Here is a 14,886-nt window from a genome sequence, read left to right as displayed (position 1 = left end):
AAACACCACATAAAAACAACCCCAGGGGTAGTAGTATGCTGTAGTCTCTACCGATTACCCGAGCATAAAAAAGTGGTTCAAGAAGAATTGAAGGACATGCTTGACATGGGGGTAATAGAAGAATCCCACAGTGACTGGGCCAACCCAGTGGTGCTGGTTCATAAGAGTGATAGCTCGGTCCGTTTCTGTGTGGATTATAGAAAGGTCAATGCAGTGTCTAAATTTGACACGTCTCCAATGCCTCGTATTGACTAACTGCTCAATCAGTTGAGCACGGCTCACTTTTATTCAACACTGGATTTAACAAAGGGTTATTGGCATATCCCCTTAACACCAATGTACCGTGAGAAAGCAGCCTTCTCCACACCATTTGGCTTACACCAATTCGTGACCCTTCTGTTTGGTTTGTTTGGGGCCCTGGCTACATTTCAGTGCCTTATGGACCGAGTCCTCAGAACGCACATTGTACGCCACTGCCAATCTGGATGAAAATTATATAAAGTTATGATTGGCAGTGGCATATGCAGGTTCTGAGGTGAACTGTAAAAAGTGTGAAGTTGGATGGGTGGAGGTACAGCATCTGGGGTTCCACTTGGTCACGGACAGGTGCACCCCCAAATAGATAAGACCGCAGTGGTTGCAGCCTGGCTGAGACCCAAGACCAAAAAGGAGTTGAGACAGTTCCTGGGGCTGGCTGGCTATTATGCCCAATTATTCGGACGCCAAAAGCCTGCTGACCAATCTCACTAAAAAGGGAGCCCCAGATCCGGTCCAGTAGTCAGAGCCATTCCAACAGGCTTTTATGCATGTGAAAGCTGCACTTTGTTGTGGGCCATTGTTAAATTCTACTGATTTTTCTCTCACTTTTGTGGTACAGACCGACGCGTCGGACAGGTGGTTGGGAGCCGTGTTGTCCAAGGTGGTGGAGGGGGAGGAGCGCCCGGTGCTGTACAGCACATTGCCCTGTCACAACTTAAATTTTTATCCATTTATAAAATGTTTCTCGTATGATTTGGATAGGTGGGCTTCACTACATTTGTATATGGCTGGGAAGGTCAATGTTCTAAAAATGTATTGTATCCCAAAATTCAATTATCTACAGTCTCTCCCCTTAGAAGTTCCTCTTTCTTATTTTAAACAATTTGATAGAACATCTAAGTCCTTTATTTAGAATGGTAAACAACCTTGGTTGCATTTCAATAAGTTACAGAGACATATTGACCAAAAAATTCACAAAATATTTTTTTTTATGACTATGCTTTTAATCTCAGACACTTGGCCCATTGGTCTCTTCCACCTGAGAGAACCCCTCCCTTGTACTACACTGAACAAGTGGTAGTACAAGTGGTAGTACCTTGCCCCAATCTTGCCATTGCAAAGTCTTTCTATCAAACTGCCTGGAGAAGTAAAAATTCATCCCATTATTTCACACTTACATTCAGTATGGACAAAGGTTTCCTGTTTGTTATATTTTTATATTTATATAAATGTTCCCTCAAGCATATGGCTGAATCCCAAATTGTATTAACAATTCCTTTGCTGGAAAGAATGGAATGAGAGGATTGTTGCTACACTTGGTGACTGTTAGGGTTACCTTGTCTTGTTTTACCTTTGCCCCTTTGGTTTCCATTTTTGTCCCTTTTGTTTTCCGTAGTTTTCACTTTTGTCCCTTGTTTAGCTCCACTGTCTCACTAGTCTATTGTTTAAAAGAACTACACTTCCCAGTATCCACCTGTCATCATCACTGCCATTTTGTTCATTGTTCTCACCTGTGTATCATTTGTAATCATCCTGTCCTTGTGTATTTATATCCTGGTTTTTGGTTCAGTCCTTGTCTTTCGTTGAAATGTTGTTAGCCTGGTGTGTTTCCCCTACCCGTGCTTTTCTAGTTTTATGTTTGTTTCCCTATTGAGGGTTTTTCCTTTGTGTTTTGCCTGTTTGTTGATTTAATAAAGTAAGCCTGCATTTGGATCCGCTCTCCTCGTCTGCCTTCGCTGCCTTCATTTTGTAACAGAACGATTGACCGCCACATGGATCCAGCGGCTTTACGTGCAAGCTGCAAGCTGCTAAGCCTCCAGCAGGGAAACCGTTCGGTGGAGGACTACACCCGTGATTTCCTCTTGATTGCGGGTGCCACTGACTTCCCTGACTCCGACCTGGTGGCGTTTTTCCGGGCCAACCTGAGTTGTGCGCTCCGGGAACGGTTGCCACCGACGACGTACGGTTGGAAGCTCCAGGACTTCGTTGAGGAGACTCTGCTGGTCTGCGCTTCACCATACACTGTGGATGTCATCGAGGAGAGCCCTGCCACTCCTCCCACAGTGTTGGTACTCCATTCGCCCGTGGTTCGTCCCCACAGCCAGCGAGCCAGTACGGCCCACTTCGTCTGCCCGGAGGAGGAGGAGAAGACAGGCTTTCGCCTTCCGGCACACGCCTGTCACGGTGAGCGAGCCAGAGCCCACGCATGTCACTGTGAGCGAGCCAGAGCCCACGCATGTCACTGTGAGCGAGCCAGAGCCCACGCATGTCACTGTGAGCGAGCCAGAGCCCACGCATGTCACTGTGAGCGAGCCAGAGCCCACGCATGTCACTGTGAGCGAGCCAGAGCCCACGCATGTCACTGTGAGCGAGCCAGAGCCCACGCATGTCACTGTGAGCGAGCCAGAGCCCACGCATGTCACTGTGAGCGAGCCAGAGCCCACGCATGTCACTGTGAGCGAGCCAGAGCCCACGCATGTCACTGTGAGCGAGCCAGAGCCCACGCATGTCACTGTGAGCGAGCCAGAGCCCACGCATGTCACTGTGAGCGAGCCAGAGCCCACGCATGTCACGGTGAGCGAGCCAGAGCCCACGCATGTCACGGTGAGCGAGCCAGTGCCTGTCGTCCCAGAGGTCAGTGAGCCAGTGCCTGTCGTCCCAGAGGTCAGTGAGCCAGTGCCTGTCGTCCCAGAGGTCAGTGAGCCAGTGCCTGTCGTCCCAGAGGTCAGTGAGCCAGTGCCTGTCGTCCCAGAGGTCAGTGAGCCAGTGCCTGTCGCCTCAGAGGTCAGTGAGCCAGTGCCTGTCGTCCCAGAGGTCAGTGGGCCAGCGCCTGTAGCCTCGACCATCTCTGAGCCAGCGCCTGTAGCTTCAACCGTTCCAGAGCCAGTGCCAGTAGCCATGACCTTCCAAGAGCCAGTGCCAGTAGCCGTGACCGTCCAAGAGCCAGTGCCAGTATCCGAGCTTCCTAGAGCTCCGCCTCCCGAGCTTCCTAGAGCTCCGCCTCCCGAGCTTCCTAGAGCTCCGCCTTCCGAGCTTTCTAGAGCTCCGCCTTCCGAGCTTTCCAGAGCTCCGCCTTCCGAGCTTTCCAGAGCTCCGCCTTCCGAGCTTTCCAGAGCTCCGCCTTCCGAGCTTTCCAGAGCTCCGCCTTCCGAGCTTTCCAGAGCTCCGCCTTCAGAGCTTCCTAGAGCTCCGCCTTCCGAGCCTCCCGAGCTTTCCAGAGCTCCGCCTTCCAAGCTTCCCAGAGCTTCACCTCTCGAGCCTCCCAGGGCTCCGCCTCTCAAGCCTTCCAGGGCTCCGGCCCTCCAGCCTCTTGAGCTTTCCAGAGCTCCGCCTTCCAAGCTTCCCAGAGCTTCACCTCTTGAGCCTCCCAGGGCTCCGCCCCGCAAGCCACTCCTGAGCTTTCTAGGGCTCCGCCTCACAAGCCCCCTACGGCTCCGCCTCCCGAGCCCTCTAGGGCTCCACTTCTCGAGCCTCACGAGCCTCCCAGGGCTCTGCCTCAAGTCTCAAGCCTCCCAGGGCTCCGCCCCACAAGTCACTCGAGTCTTCCAGGGCTCCGACTCTCAAGCCTCTCGAGCCTCCTACGGCGCTACCTCCCTCGGCTAGGCCTCCTGAACCTGTCCCTGTCCTGTCCGGTGGCCTTCTCCCAGGGCCCCAGACCCTGTTTCTGACCTGTGGCCTCCTCCCAGGCCTCCTGACCCGGTCCCTGTCCTGTGGCCTCCGCCCAGGCCCCCTGACCCTGTTCCCATCCTGTGGCCTCCTCCCAGGCCTCCTGACCCTGTTCCAGTTCTGTGGCCACCTCCCAGGCCTCCTGACCCGGTCCCTGTCCTATGGCCTCTTCCCAGGCCCCCTGACCCGGTCCCTGTCCCGTGGCCTCCTTCCAGGCCTCCTGACCCGGTCCCTGTCCTATGGCCTCTTCCCAGGCTCCCTGACCCGGTCCCTGTCCTGTGGCCTCCTCCCAGGCCTCCTGACCCTGCTCCCCCTGGACTGCCTGTCTGCCCCTCGTTGCCCCCTGGACTGCCTGTCTGCCCCTCGTGTGCCCCCTGGACTGCCTGTCTGCCCCTCGTGGCCCCCTGGACTGCCTGTCTGCCCTTCGTTGCTCCCCTTGGTCTGTCTGCCCACCACAAGCTTCCCCCCCAGTCAATGGACATTTGTTCTTCCTGTTTTTTGTTTTGTCACTGTTGATCGTCTGGAATCCGATCCTTGAGGGGGGGCTATGTTAGGGTTACCTTGTCTTGTTTTACCTTTGCCCCTTTGGTTTCCATTTTTGTCCCTTTTGTTTTCCGTAGTTTTCACTTTTGTCCCTTGTTTAGCTCCACTGTCTCACTAGTCTATTGTTTAAAAGAACTACACTTCCCAGTATCCACCTGTCATCATCACTGCCATTTTGTTCATTGTTCTCACCTGTGTATCATTTGTAATCATCCTGTCCTTGTGTATTTATATCCTGGTTTTTGGTTCAGTCCTTGTCTTTCGTTGAAATGTTGTTAGCCTGGTGTGTTTCCCCTACCCGTGCTTTTCTAGTTTTATGTTTGTTTCCCTATTGAGGGTTTTTCCTTTGTGTTTTGCCTGTTTGTTGATTTAATAAAGTAAGCCTGCATTTGGATCCGCTCTCCTCGTCTGCCTTCGCTGCCTTCATTTTGTAACAGTGACCTTAATGATATTGGAGCTTTGAGATTATTTGAAAATATAACAAAGCAATTTGGGATGTCTAGGTCTCAATTTTTCAGGTATTTACAGTTGCGCCATTTACGTTGTACTATTTTTGGTGGCGGCACACAGCCCCCTAAGCTGCAGACAGGGGAAAGGGGCATGAAGCATCGGTATATTATTCCTCATTGATTCAGAGTCTTGGAAATGGGGCATTAACAGGTCTTAAGAGGTTATGGGAAATAGAATTTGAACTTGGTACTGGAAGATGGGGAGTGGAAAAGTATTAAAGAAAATGTTAAAACTATGCCTAGGGATGCAAGGGAATGCCTTATTCAGTTTAAGATTTTGCATAATTTCTACTGAACTCCCTCTAGATTTTTTAGGCTTGGTTTAAAAGACACACCTACCTGCTGGCGATGTCATTTGGTGGATGGAGACATAGCCCATGCTCTGTGGTTCTGTGCTAAGATTCAAGAATTCTGGGAATGAGTCCAGATTTTATTTTTGAGGTACTCAAGATACTCAAATTTTGATAAAAATCACCCCAGACTATGTACAGTACATTGGGTGATGGGGCGGTTATTAAACTAGGTGACAATTATACATAAAGCTGGGTTTAAACTAGCATAATGACTGGCAGATAATTCTTTGAGGATGAAATCAATTGGCGCTCCCTCATTACAAGTATGGTTCACCGAATTGTGAACATTTGAAAAGATGTCATTTAAATAGTTTGGCAGATTAGATGCATATGGTAAGAAATGGGACAAATACATGACCTTTCTGGAAGGCTCTCGGTGAGGACCATGTGGAAAGAACCCTTTTTTTCTTCTTCATTCTGTTTATATGTTTATACTCAGGCTTGGACCACAAGAATGTTTGTTGTGGGTTGGGGACTGGTAGGGGGATAGGGAAATAATCGGGGTAAAGGGGGATAATGGTTGACTATACATGTATACTTTGCTTTATTCTGTATCATGTTTGTTCTTTTTCGGATCCCATGTGTGCTTTTTAAACAAGCGTTGCGGGGAAATTACTTAGCTGTGGAAAAAACTGCTTAATGACCAAGCCGCATGTATACGTGAGTAAATAGTATGCCGCTCATGTTTTTGTGAGATTGTTTGCTGATACTGTATATTATAAACCATCACAAATAGCTCTTCCTCTCTTTCAAAACTTTACACTTGCATACTTAAGAATATTTCAAGTCCTTTTTGAAGAGGGACTACATTTCTAGATGGATAAACCTATATGTGTTTGATAGACTTCAATTGTAATTTTATTATTGTAAATGTCTCTCAATGAGAAAAAAAAGACAAAAGTCTTGAAATCATCTATGGGACTTGACAAAATGCCATAAATGCTGTTAGTAAAGCTTATGATGAAAATAATCTTATAAATGTAATCCCCATTCTGATATTCTGAAGACAAAGGCAGAACATAGAAATTCACACACACACACACACAGATTTACATGCGCACACTCACCAGGTGAACGTACGGCACAAAGTATCCATACAGAGCTGCAGGGATTCCAAAAGCCCAGATGCGATATCCCAGAGACTTCCAGATGTGCACATTGAACACCTTGTTGAGCGAGGGACAGCGGCTGCCAGACTTGCTGCTGCTCACGGGTTTGGGCAGGAGCGGTTTGTAGGTGAGGCCCGCCAGCATGAGGATGAACATGAAGATGGCTAGTACCCGCAGCGTGTTCTGCAGCCCCACACGCCCCAGCAGACCAGACAGCATGTACGGAAGCGTGATGGTGAACACGCTGCTGCCTGCAGTTACAATGCCGTTCACCAGGCCCAGCCTGCGCTTGAAGTAGTGACCCAGGATCACCAGACTGGGCTGATATGCAAAACTGCACCCGCATGCAAACACTATGCCATAGGTGAAGTACAACGGCCCGAGAGACCTGCACAGAGAAAAAGAAAGAAAGAGAGACAATTTTTCGTGATTTTCGAGACAAAATCATGATTTTGTGTGTTCCTGTGATTTGTTTACTTAATTATTTAATCTGGCATAGTGAATTCAGGTTTTACTGCCTTTAAAGAGAGTTGTGCTCTTCATGAACCATTCACATTTTGAGAGTTATTTAGAACAGAGCACATAATGTTGAAAGCACAAATGTACTGAAGTCAAGCAAGATCAGCTTGCATAGAATTTGTTCACACAGTCAGTGTTTGGGATTGACAACCATATTTGCTGATAGAAGTGATACAAAATGACGTGGTTGAAAATGAATTTGCTTTTCATGATGCTTTTGTATTTTACATCGGTTAAGTTTAGGTGTTGGTTTAGAGTCAGGATGTCTGTTATGTTCACCACTCATTTACTTTTAGGACACCATTGGTTAGGTTTAGGTGAAAGTTTTAGTTTAGGGAAATATGTTTTACTCAATAAAATCTCCATCTAAAATTCACCTTACAAACCTTTGTCTGATTACAAAATAATTTACCTTGTTTTTGTTATTAAAGTTATCTAAGTCTTTTTGGATGATAGCCCTGTTCCCACTTCCTCCTTTCCAATGAACAAGAGGCTTGTCTGGCACAAAGCATTTCCTGTTTAAACAGGAAGTTGGGGAAGGACATATCAAAAGGTTTGTCCCTTTTATTAACCATTTCGCACATACAATCAAACCGGTGTGATCTGCATCCACACAGTTGTTCATACTGCCATTTACCGGGACACAGGGTCAGAAGCGGTCATCATAAAAAATAGCTGATTGAACAGTCTTTTCAACCACAGAATATATTTATTTATAATGTTACCAACATTCAAATAATCACAGAAGTACTGGAATACACTGCTGAAAAAACCTGCACTTAACCCCACACAGATAGAACACTACAGACCAGTCTCTCTCATCCCATTCATGGCAAAAACACTTGAAAGGGCAGTTTTCGATCAGATCTCCGCCTATCTCTCACGGAACAAGCTGCTGGATGACAATCAGTCGGGCTTCAAAAGTGGACACTCCACTGAGACTGCCCTGCTGTCTGTCATCGAGTCGCTGAGACAGGCGAGAGCTGAATCGAGATCATCCGTTCTGATTTTGCTGGACCTTTCTGCTGCCTTTGACACAGTCAACCATCAGATCCTACTCTCCACCCTCTCTAAACTGGGTATCACTGGAACTGTGCTTGACTGGTTCAACTCTTATCTCTCAGAAAGGTCCTTTGAGGTAGCATGGAGAGGGAAGTATCCAAGCCACACAAGTTACTTACTGGGGTACCTCAGGGATCAGTGCTTGGGCCACTTCTCTTCTCCATATACACAACATCACTGGGACCCATCATCCAGTCACATGGTTTCTCTTACCACTGCTACGCTGATGACACGCAACTCTACTTGTCTTTCCAGCCCAACGACACCACAGTGACCGTTCGAATCGCTGCCTGTCTGGCAGACATCTCGGCCTGGATGAAGGAACACCACCTTCAACTCAACCCTGCCAAGACCGAACTCCTTGTCTTTCCAGCCAACCCTGCTGTTGAACACAACATCACCGTGCAGCTGGGTCCAACTACAGTTTCACCTTCCAAAACGGTCAGAAATCTAGGGGTAACCATTGATGATGAGCTAAATTTCACAGACCACATTTCAAAAACTGCAAGATCTTGTAGATTTACACTCTACAATATCAGGAAGATAAGACCCTTCCTCTCTGTACATGCCACACAACTGCTCGTTCAGTCCCTTGTCATAACTAGACTGGACTACTGTAACGCTCTCATTGCAGGCCTTCCTGCATGTGCTATTAGACCTCTCCAAATGATCCAGAATGCAGCAGCACGTCTGGTCTTTAATGAACCTAAGAGAGCACATGTTACACCACTCTTTGTCTCTCTCCACTGGCTGCCGGTTCATGCCCGTTTTAAATTCAAGGCCCTGATGCTGGCATATAAAACAGTCACTGGGTCTGCTCCAGCATACCTTAAAACATTTATGCAGAGCTACGTTCCCACCAGAAGCCTGCGGTCGGCTAAGGAACGTCGCCTTGTTGTACCAAAACAAAGAGGCACCAAAATACTTTCCCGGACTTTCAGTTTCATCATACCACGGTGGTGGAATGACCTTCCCAACTCAATCCGGGAAGCTAACTCACTCTCTATCTTCAAAAAACGGCTAAAAACACATCTTTTCCAAAAGCACTTAACCGGTCAATAAAAAAAAAAAATAAATAAATAAAAAATTATATATATTTACATTTCTTGTTGCACTTAAATCTGTTTTGTATACTATTATGATGATAGTGAAACTTTGTAATATGGCACTTTTTGTACCACTGTCTCCCTAAGATGATTCGCTTATGTTCTTCCTCTTTTGTAAGTCGCTTTGGATAAAATCATCTGCCAAATGAATAAATGTAAATGTAAATGTAAATGAATAGAGTTTAAAGTCATAACTGTTTAAGATGGCTATTTTAACTTACCAAGGTTTTTTGATATCAAACAAAGAATGTATTAGGTAACTAGTTAGTTCACTTGCAGTTCAGTACAACAAGTGTAAGGGTTAGGGTTCTTTGCAATAATAAAGTCAGAATCCCATGAAGCATTAAACATAAACAACATCAATAATCAGGGCTGCATGATCATGACAAAAACTGGTATCGTAACTGACGATTATTTCCCTTGATAGTGTAAATGTGATTATTTTTTATGAATATAATTTAAATTACTATATCATTTTGGGTAAATCAACTACATGCAGTAGGCCTATTCTTTATGTTGGCTACACATCCAAAACAAGCTGAGAACTGTGTTCCTGAATTACCTTATTGCCGTTTTGTACATCAGTAAATCAAGATTAGTTACACATTAAGAAAACTTCACATTGGCCCACTTAGCAGCATAAGATAAGATACACAGAAATGAGCAACATATCTGTCTGTGATTGGTTACAATGCACAAAAACACATTAAATAGAAATTACATAAATTTTTTAACACAGTGTGCATTACAGAATTTGCAACAGTTTTTTTTAGTACAGTTTGAACAAACTTTCGAAAAGGTTAAATAACGCTGACATTCCTTGTCCGTGCGCATCGTAAGCACATCCCCCTGTAGTTACACAAAATTATGCTGACAGAGTATCACAAAACAATCATACAGCGAATTAATTGAACGTATTTGTATTCGCTCGTGGTCAAAAGAGTATACTGTACTTTGAAAGGCAGAGCTTAAACGTGTGCGAGACGATCCGGCATGGAGTATACCCAAGCCTAAAGCACAAGATGTGTGACGAATATTGTTAAGTCTGTTTTCCCAGAAGAGGTCATTTTGTCAACGGTTATGAGTACAGGATTTGACTGTTTTCAATTTCCGGTCTCCAGTGTTTTCACTCGCATCAGCATGTTATTAGTGAGTAATGTATTGTTTAAGGTATTACATTTGTCAAAATTTGCAAAAACCATGCTGATACTTCACAGAGTACAATTTTTTTTTTATAGACAATGCCCCTCACCTGATGACCTGATGACTACCAAACACAAACCCCTCACTACATCATTTAGAACAAATTTGTTTAGGTCAAACTTGAAAATTGTATTATTACAGATCATAGTTTGGATGTGCTGTTTGACTGAAAACTGGATTAAAATGGATGAATATATTAGTTTAAATGAGTCTACTCCCACATGTTATTGTTATAAACATGAGCCTCGTCTGAAGGTTCGAGAGGTGTTGCTACAATTTACAGTGAAGTTTTTGGTGTTACTCAGAGTACAGGAAATAGGTTTAAGTCTTTTGAACTAATAATACTTAATGTGACTTCATAAGATATAAAAAGATATATCCCTTAATACAGAATATAGATCACCCAGGCCGTATTAAGATTTCCTTGGTGAATTTGCAAATTTTCTATCAGATCTAGTAGTTACTGTGGATGGAGCTTTAATTATTGTACCGAAGCATTCGGGCCCTCGCAGCCAGACTGCGTAACAGCTTCTTCCCCCAAGTCATCAGACTCCTCAATACTCAGGGACTGGACTGACACACACACACACACCCACACCTATACACCATCCAACTTTTGTCCATAGCTGTACTTTAATTCATTGTCACTTTATACTTGGCTGCTACCTCAATAACTGCTATGTCCATAAAACACTATTTCATAGTATGTTATGTTTACATTTAGCATTTTAGAAAGTGTCATCTTTTTGCACTACTCGATTACAAATATGTACTGGTTGGCACTGCACTGTCTCTTACTGTGCCTATTGTCCTGCTCCTTTTAGTAATTTATTGTACTGTCCCGTACTTTTTGCACATGTTTGCACTAGGGATGGGCGATATCTTATCGTTTGCGATATATCGTTGAAAATTCTCCTCACAATAAAAATGTGTCTCCTCACGACAATAACCATAAGTCTAGTTGATGACGTAGTTTTGTGTGTGTGTGTGCGCGCGCGATTCACTGTTCACGCGAAGTGCATTTTAAAATTTTGCATAATATATACCCTTGTAACGCACATTTGTCCAAATACTGTGATGTAGATGAGGTATGCACCTTCTGTAATAATGAAGTCGAAGACGTCTGTCATTTGTTTTTTTCTTGTAATGTTTCTTCAATTTTCTGGAATGATTTAAGTTCTTATTGTTTTTCTAAAGTTAATATGATCAGTAATCTTTGTTTAAAGGATGTAATTTGTCCTTTTGAAAACTCAAACAAATCTTTAGAGTCTACTGTTAACTTTCTTATCCTTGTGGCAAAATTTTACTTTCACAAGCAAAGGTTTCGTAAGAAAATTCCTACTTTTAATGATTTCCTTTGTGAAGTCCAATATTTAATCAAATCACTAAGAACAATCGATAATAGAAAATGTATGTCTTTTCTGAAAAAATATGATGAGATCCTTCATGTACCATGAGTTATATCTCTGCCGTTTTATTTTTTATTTTATTTGTTTATTTATTTATCTATTTATTTTTTTTGTCATTCTGTATCCTATGATTGTGCAAAATTGACCATGCTTAATACATGGTTTTTTGGAAAAAAGAGGAAAGCATTTAAAGAGAGAGAAGAAAAAAAAAAGATAAAAAAAGGGGAGGGGGAAAAAGGAGAAAAAAGAAAAACCGTCATGTAATTCTCATAATTTGTTAATATATTTTATATATATCATAATATTTATATTATGTGCACTCCCAGCTTTTTAATTTTTTTATGTATTTTGTTGTTGACTGTTTCTTTTTACTGTACTGTTTTGAGCATCAATAAAAAAAAAATATAAATAAATAAAAAAAAAAGATTCACTGTTCACGTGCGGGCATTCTCTGTGCGGAGTGAAAACAAGCATGGCGGAAGGCGGACGTGAGGCTGAGGAGGAGCTTGTTGTTAAGCGAGGACCTACCTCCACGTGGGCCACTTGCAGATGGTGAAAGCAATCCCCTTACGTGGTGGAAGGTACATGAGGTGAATTTCCCTAACATCAGTCGTTTGGTGAAAAAGTACTTGTGCATCCCCGCCACTAGTACACCCTCAGAGAAGGTGTTCAGCGCTGCTGGAAATGCAGTGACATGCCAAAGGTCTCTTCTGAAACCAGCTACAGTGAATATGTTGGTTTTCTTGACCAAAAACCTTAAGGTGTGAGCCCTGTTCTCTTTTTGAAAGCTACTGAATCACACTAGTATGTGTGTTATGCAACTTGCACTACCAGACATGTTCATGTCAGCCTCATTTCTATATTTTGCAAGAGTATATCAGTGTTTACAGTTTAATTACACTTTTATTTAAATTGAATTTATTGATTTGTTTTTTAATTTATCATCTTGTTTTGCACTATTTTGTAAACTATCTGAAGACAGTTGGGATCATTACTTTTTGATACAGTGTTTGCACTATTTTTACAATTTGTTCCATGGGACAAGAGTGTTGATAATTTAACTACCTAATTGGTGTTAGCATGTTCCACTTACGTATTATATTTACATTCTAAGAGTGTGTTTCACTCTGAACTTCTTTACTTTATCAGGATTTATTTGCAGTTGTACTCTGTTGTAATTTTGAAATACAACTGAAGACATGGTTGGTGATTGTTACTTTTGCTGTTTGCTTTGCACTATTTTTCCACCATGAGAGTATAAATAAATAAAGAATCTGTGTTTACATTTTAAACTTGTAATTGATTTGAATTATTATTATTGTGTAATTGTTGTTGTGTGATGTTTTTCAGCACAGTCACTGGAACACAACTTAAACATAACATAATCTGATATTTTACAGAAGAAAATAATTTATCGTCATTTGTATCGTTATCGCAATAAATCCCTGAAATTATCGTGATAAATTTTTTAGGCCATATCGCCCATTATTAGTTTGCACGTGCACTTTATGTAGAAATGTTATTTAGTCTGTGTAGTCTCATGTGGTTCTATGTTTGTCCTGTATTGATTTATGTAGCACCATGGTCCTGGGGGAACGTTGTCTCATTTCACAGTGTGTACTGTACTAACTGTATATGGTTGAACGACAATAAAAACCACTTGACTTGACTTCTAGTGCTTTTAGAAATAAATACTTTTAGTGCTGTCTTCGACACCATAGATTACAACATTCTCTTGAATAGGCTTGAGAATTATGTTGGCATTTGAGCACTTCCATTAGCATGGTTTAGGTCCTATTTAGCAGCCCGCTACCACTTTGTCTGTGTAAATGAAGAATTGTCAATTCAAACAAAAATTAAGTATTGACTGCCACTGGGATCGGTTTTAGGGCCTCTGCTTTTCACCTCTATATATGCTTCCCCTGGGAGATATTATCAGGAATCATGGAATAGGTTTCCACTGTTGCACCGATGATACCCAACTTTATATTCCTTCGAAACCCGACTTTCACAATTCTCCAAATTCCTCCTACTCAATTCCGACAAAACAGAGGTAATAATTATTGGACCAAAAACCTCTAAAAAGTAAGATGCTAAAATATAATTGGACTCTCAGTGGATGTACTGTTTCATCGTTTTCTACAGCAAAGAACTTGGGTGTTATATTTTATACCATTCTGTCCTTTGAAAATCAAATTACCAATGTTTATAGAATTCAGCATTCTTCCAATTAAGAAATATTCCTAAATTACGACACATGGTATCTTTTTAGAGTGTGAGTGTATGTCTGTCTATGTGTGGCCCTGCGATGGACTGGCGACCTGTCCAGGGTGTCCCCCGCCTTTCGCCCAATGTTAGCTGGGATAGGCTCCAGCCCCCCGCGACCCTGTACACAGGATAAGCGGTTGACGATGGATGGATGGATGGATGGATGGATGGTATCTTTTTATGGTGCCAACAAACGAATTCATGCGTTCATGACCTCGAGACTAGATAATTTTAATGTATTACTGGCAGGATGTCCTGCAAGTTCAAAAAATAAACAGACAGCGTGCTGACTAGAACCAAGAAATATGATCATATTAGCCCCATTTTATCATCGTTACATTGGCTACCTGTAATTTTTTTTATTAATTTTCAAATTCTGTTAACTACATGCAAAGCTTTGAATGGTCTAGCTCTGCAGTACTTAAGTGATCTTCTACCACGCTATATTCCATCACGTTCATTACGATCACAAAATTCTGGCCTGTTAATAGGTAGATCCTTTTCATATTTGGCTCCTAACCTATGGAATAGTCTCCCTAAATGTTCGGGATGCAGACACACACACTACGTTTAAGTTTAGACTAGAGACTCATCTATTTAGCCAGGTATACAGTTAATTTATCCATCAACTCACAATTAGGCTTTATGTCTGCCAGAACCAAAAACACTTAGAATCTAGAACAAAGCAATAAATTGAATGGCATCCATGCTAATATTATTCTATATTCATATCCTGAGGTTACCAGAGCCGGCCAGATTCAGCTCTGTTCCTGCTTGGTGTTGGACTCCACTGCTACGTGTCTCTGAGTGATGATGACTAACTGCATCCGGTGCTAGCCAGACATCACTTCAGTCTATTACGATGAACTTCAGAGGATGAA

At 43.0% G+C, this 14,886-nt stretch overlaps 1 protein-coding gene across 1 annotated transcript in view; it reads right to left on the bottom strand.

Annotated features, from left to right (window-relative positions):
* The window catches only part of LOC127624251 (monocarboxylate transporter 10-like), a 69,844-nt gene that overhangs the window by 23,404 nt on the left and 31,554 nt on the right, over positions 1 to 14,886 (bottom strand). Inside the window, exon 3 of the mRNA XM_052098990.1 lies at positions 6,397 to 6,826. Coding sequence (XP_051954950.1) covers positions 6,397 to 6,826 — 430 coding nt within the window. The remainder of the gene's footprint in view (positions 1 to 6,396; positions 6,827 to 14,886) is intronic.

Source organism: Xyrauchen texanus, chromosome 30 (assembly GCF_025860055.1).
Source record: "Xyrauchen texanus isolate HMW12.3.18 chromosome 30, RBS_HiC_50CHRs, whole genome shotgun sequence".
Lineage (NCBI taxonomy): Eukaryota > Metazoa > Chordata > Actinopteri > Cypriniformes > Catostomidae > Xyrauchen > Xyrauchen texanus.
The sequence above is the reverse complement of the archived record's forward strand: the minus strand, read 5'-3'. Positions and strand labels throughout refer to the sequence as shown.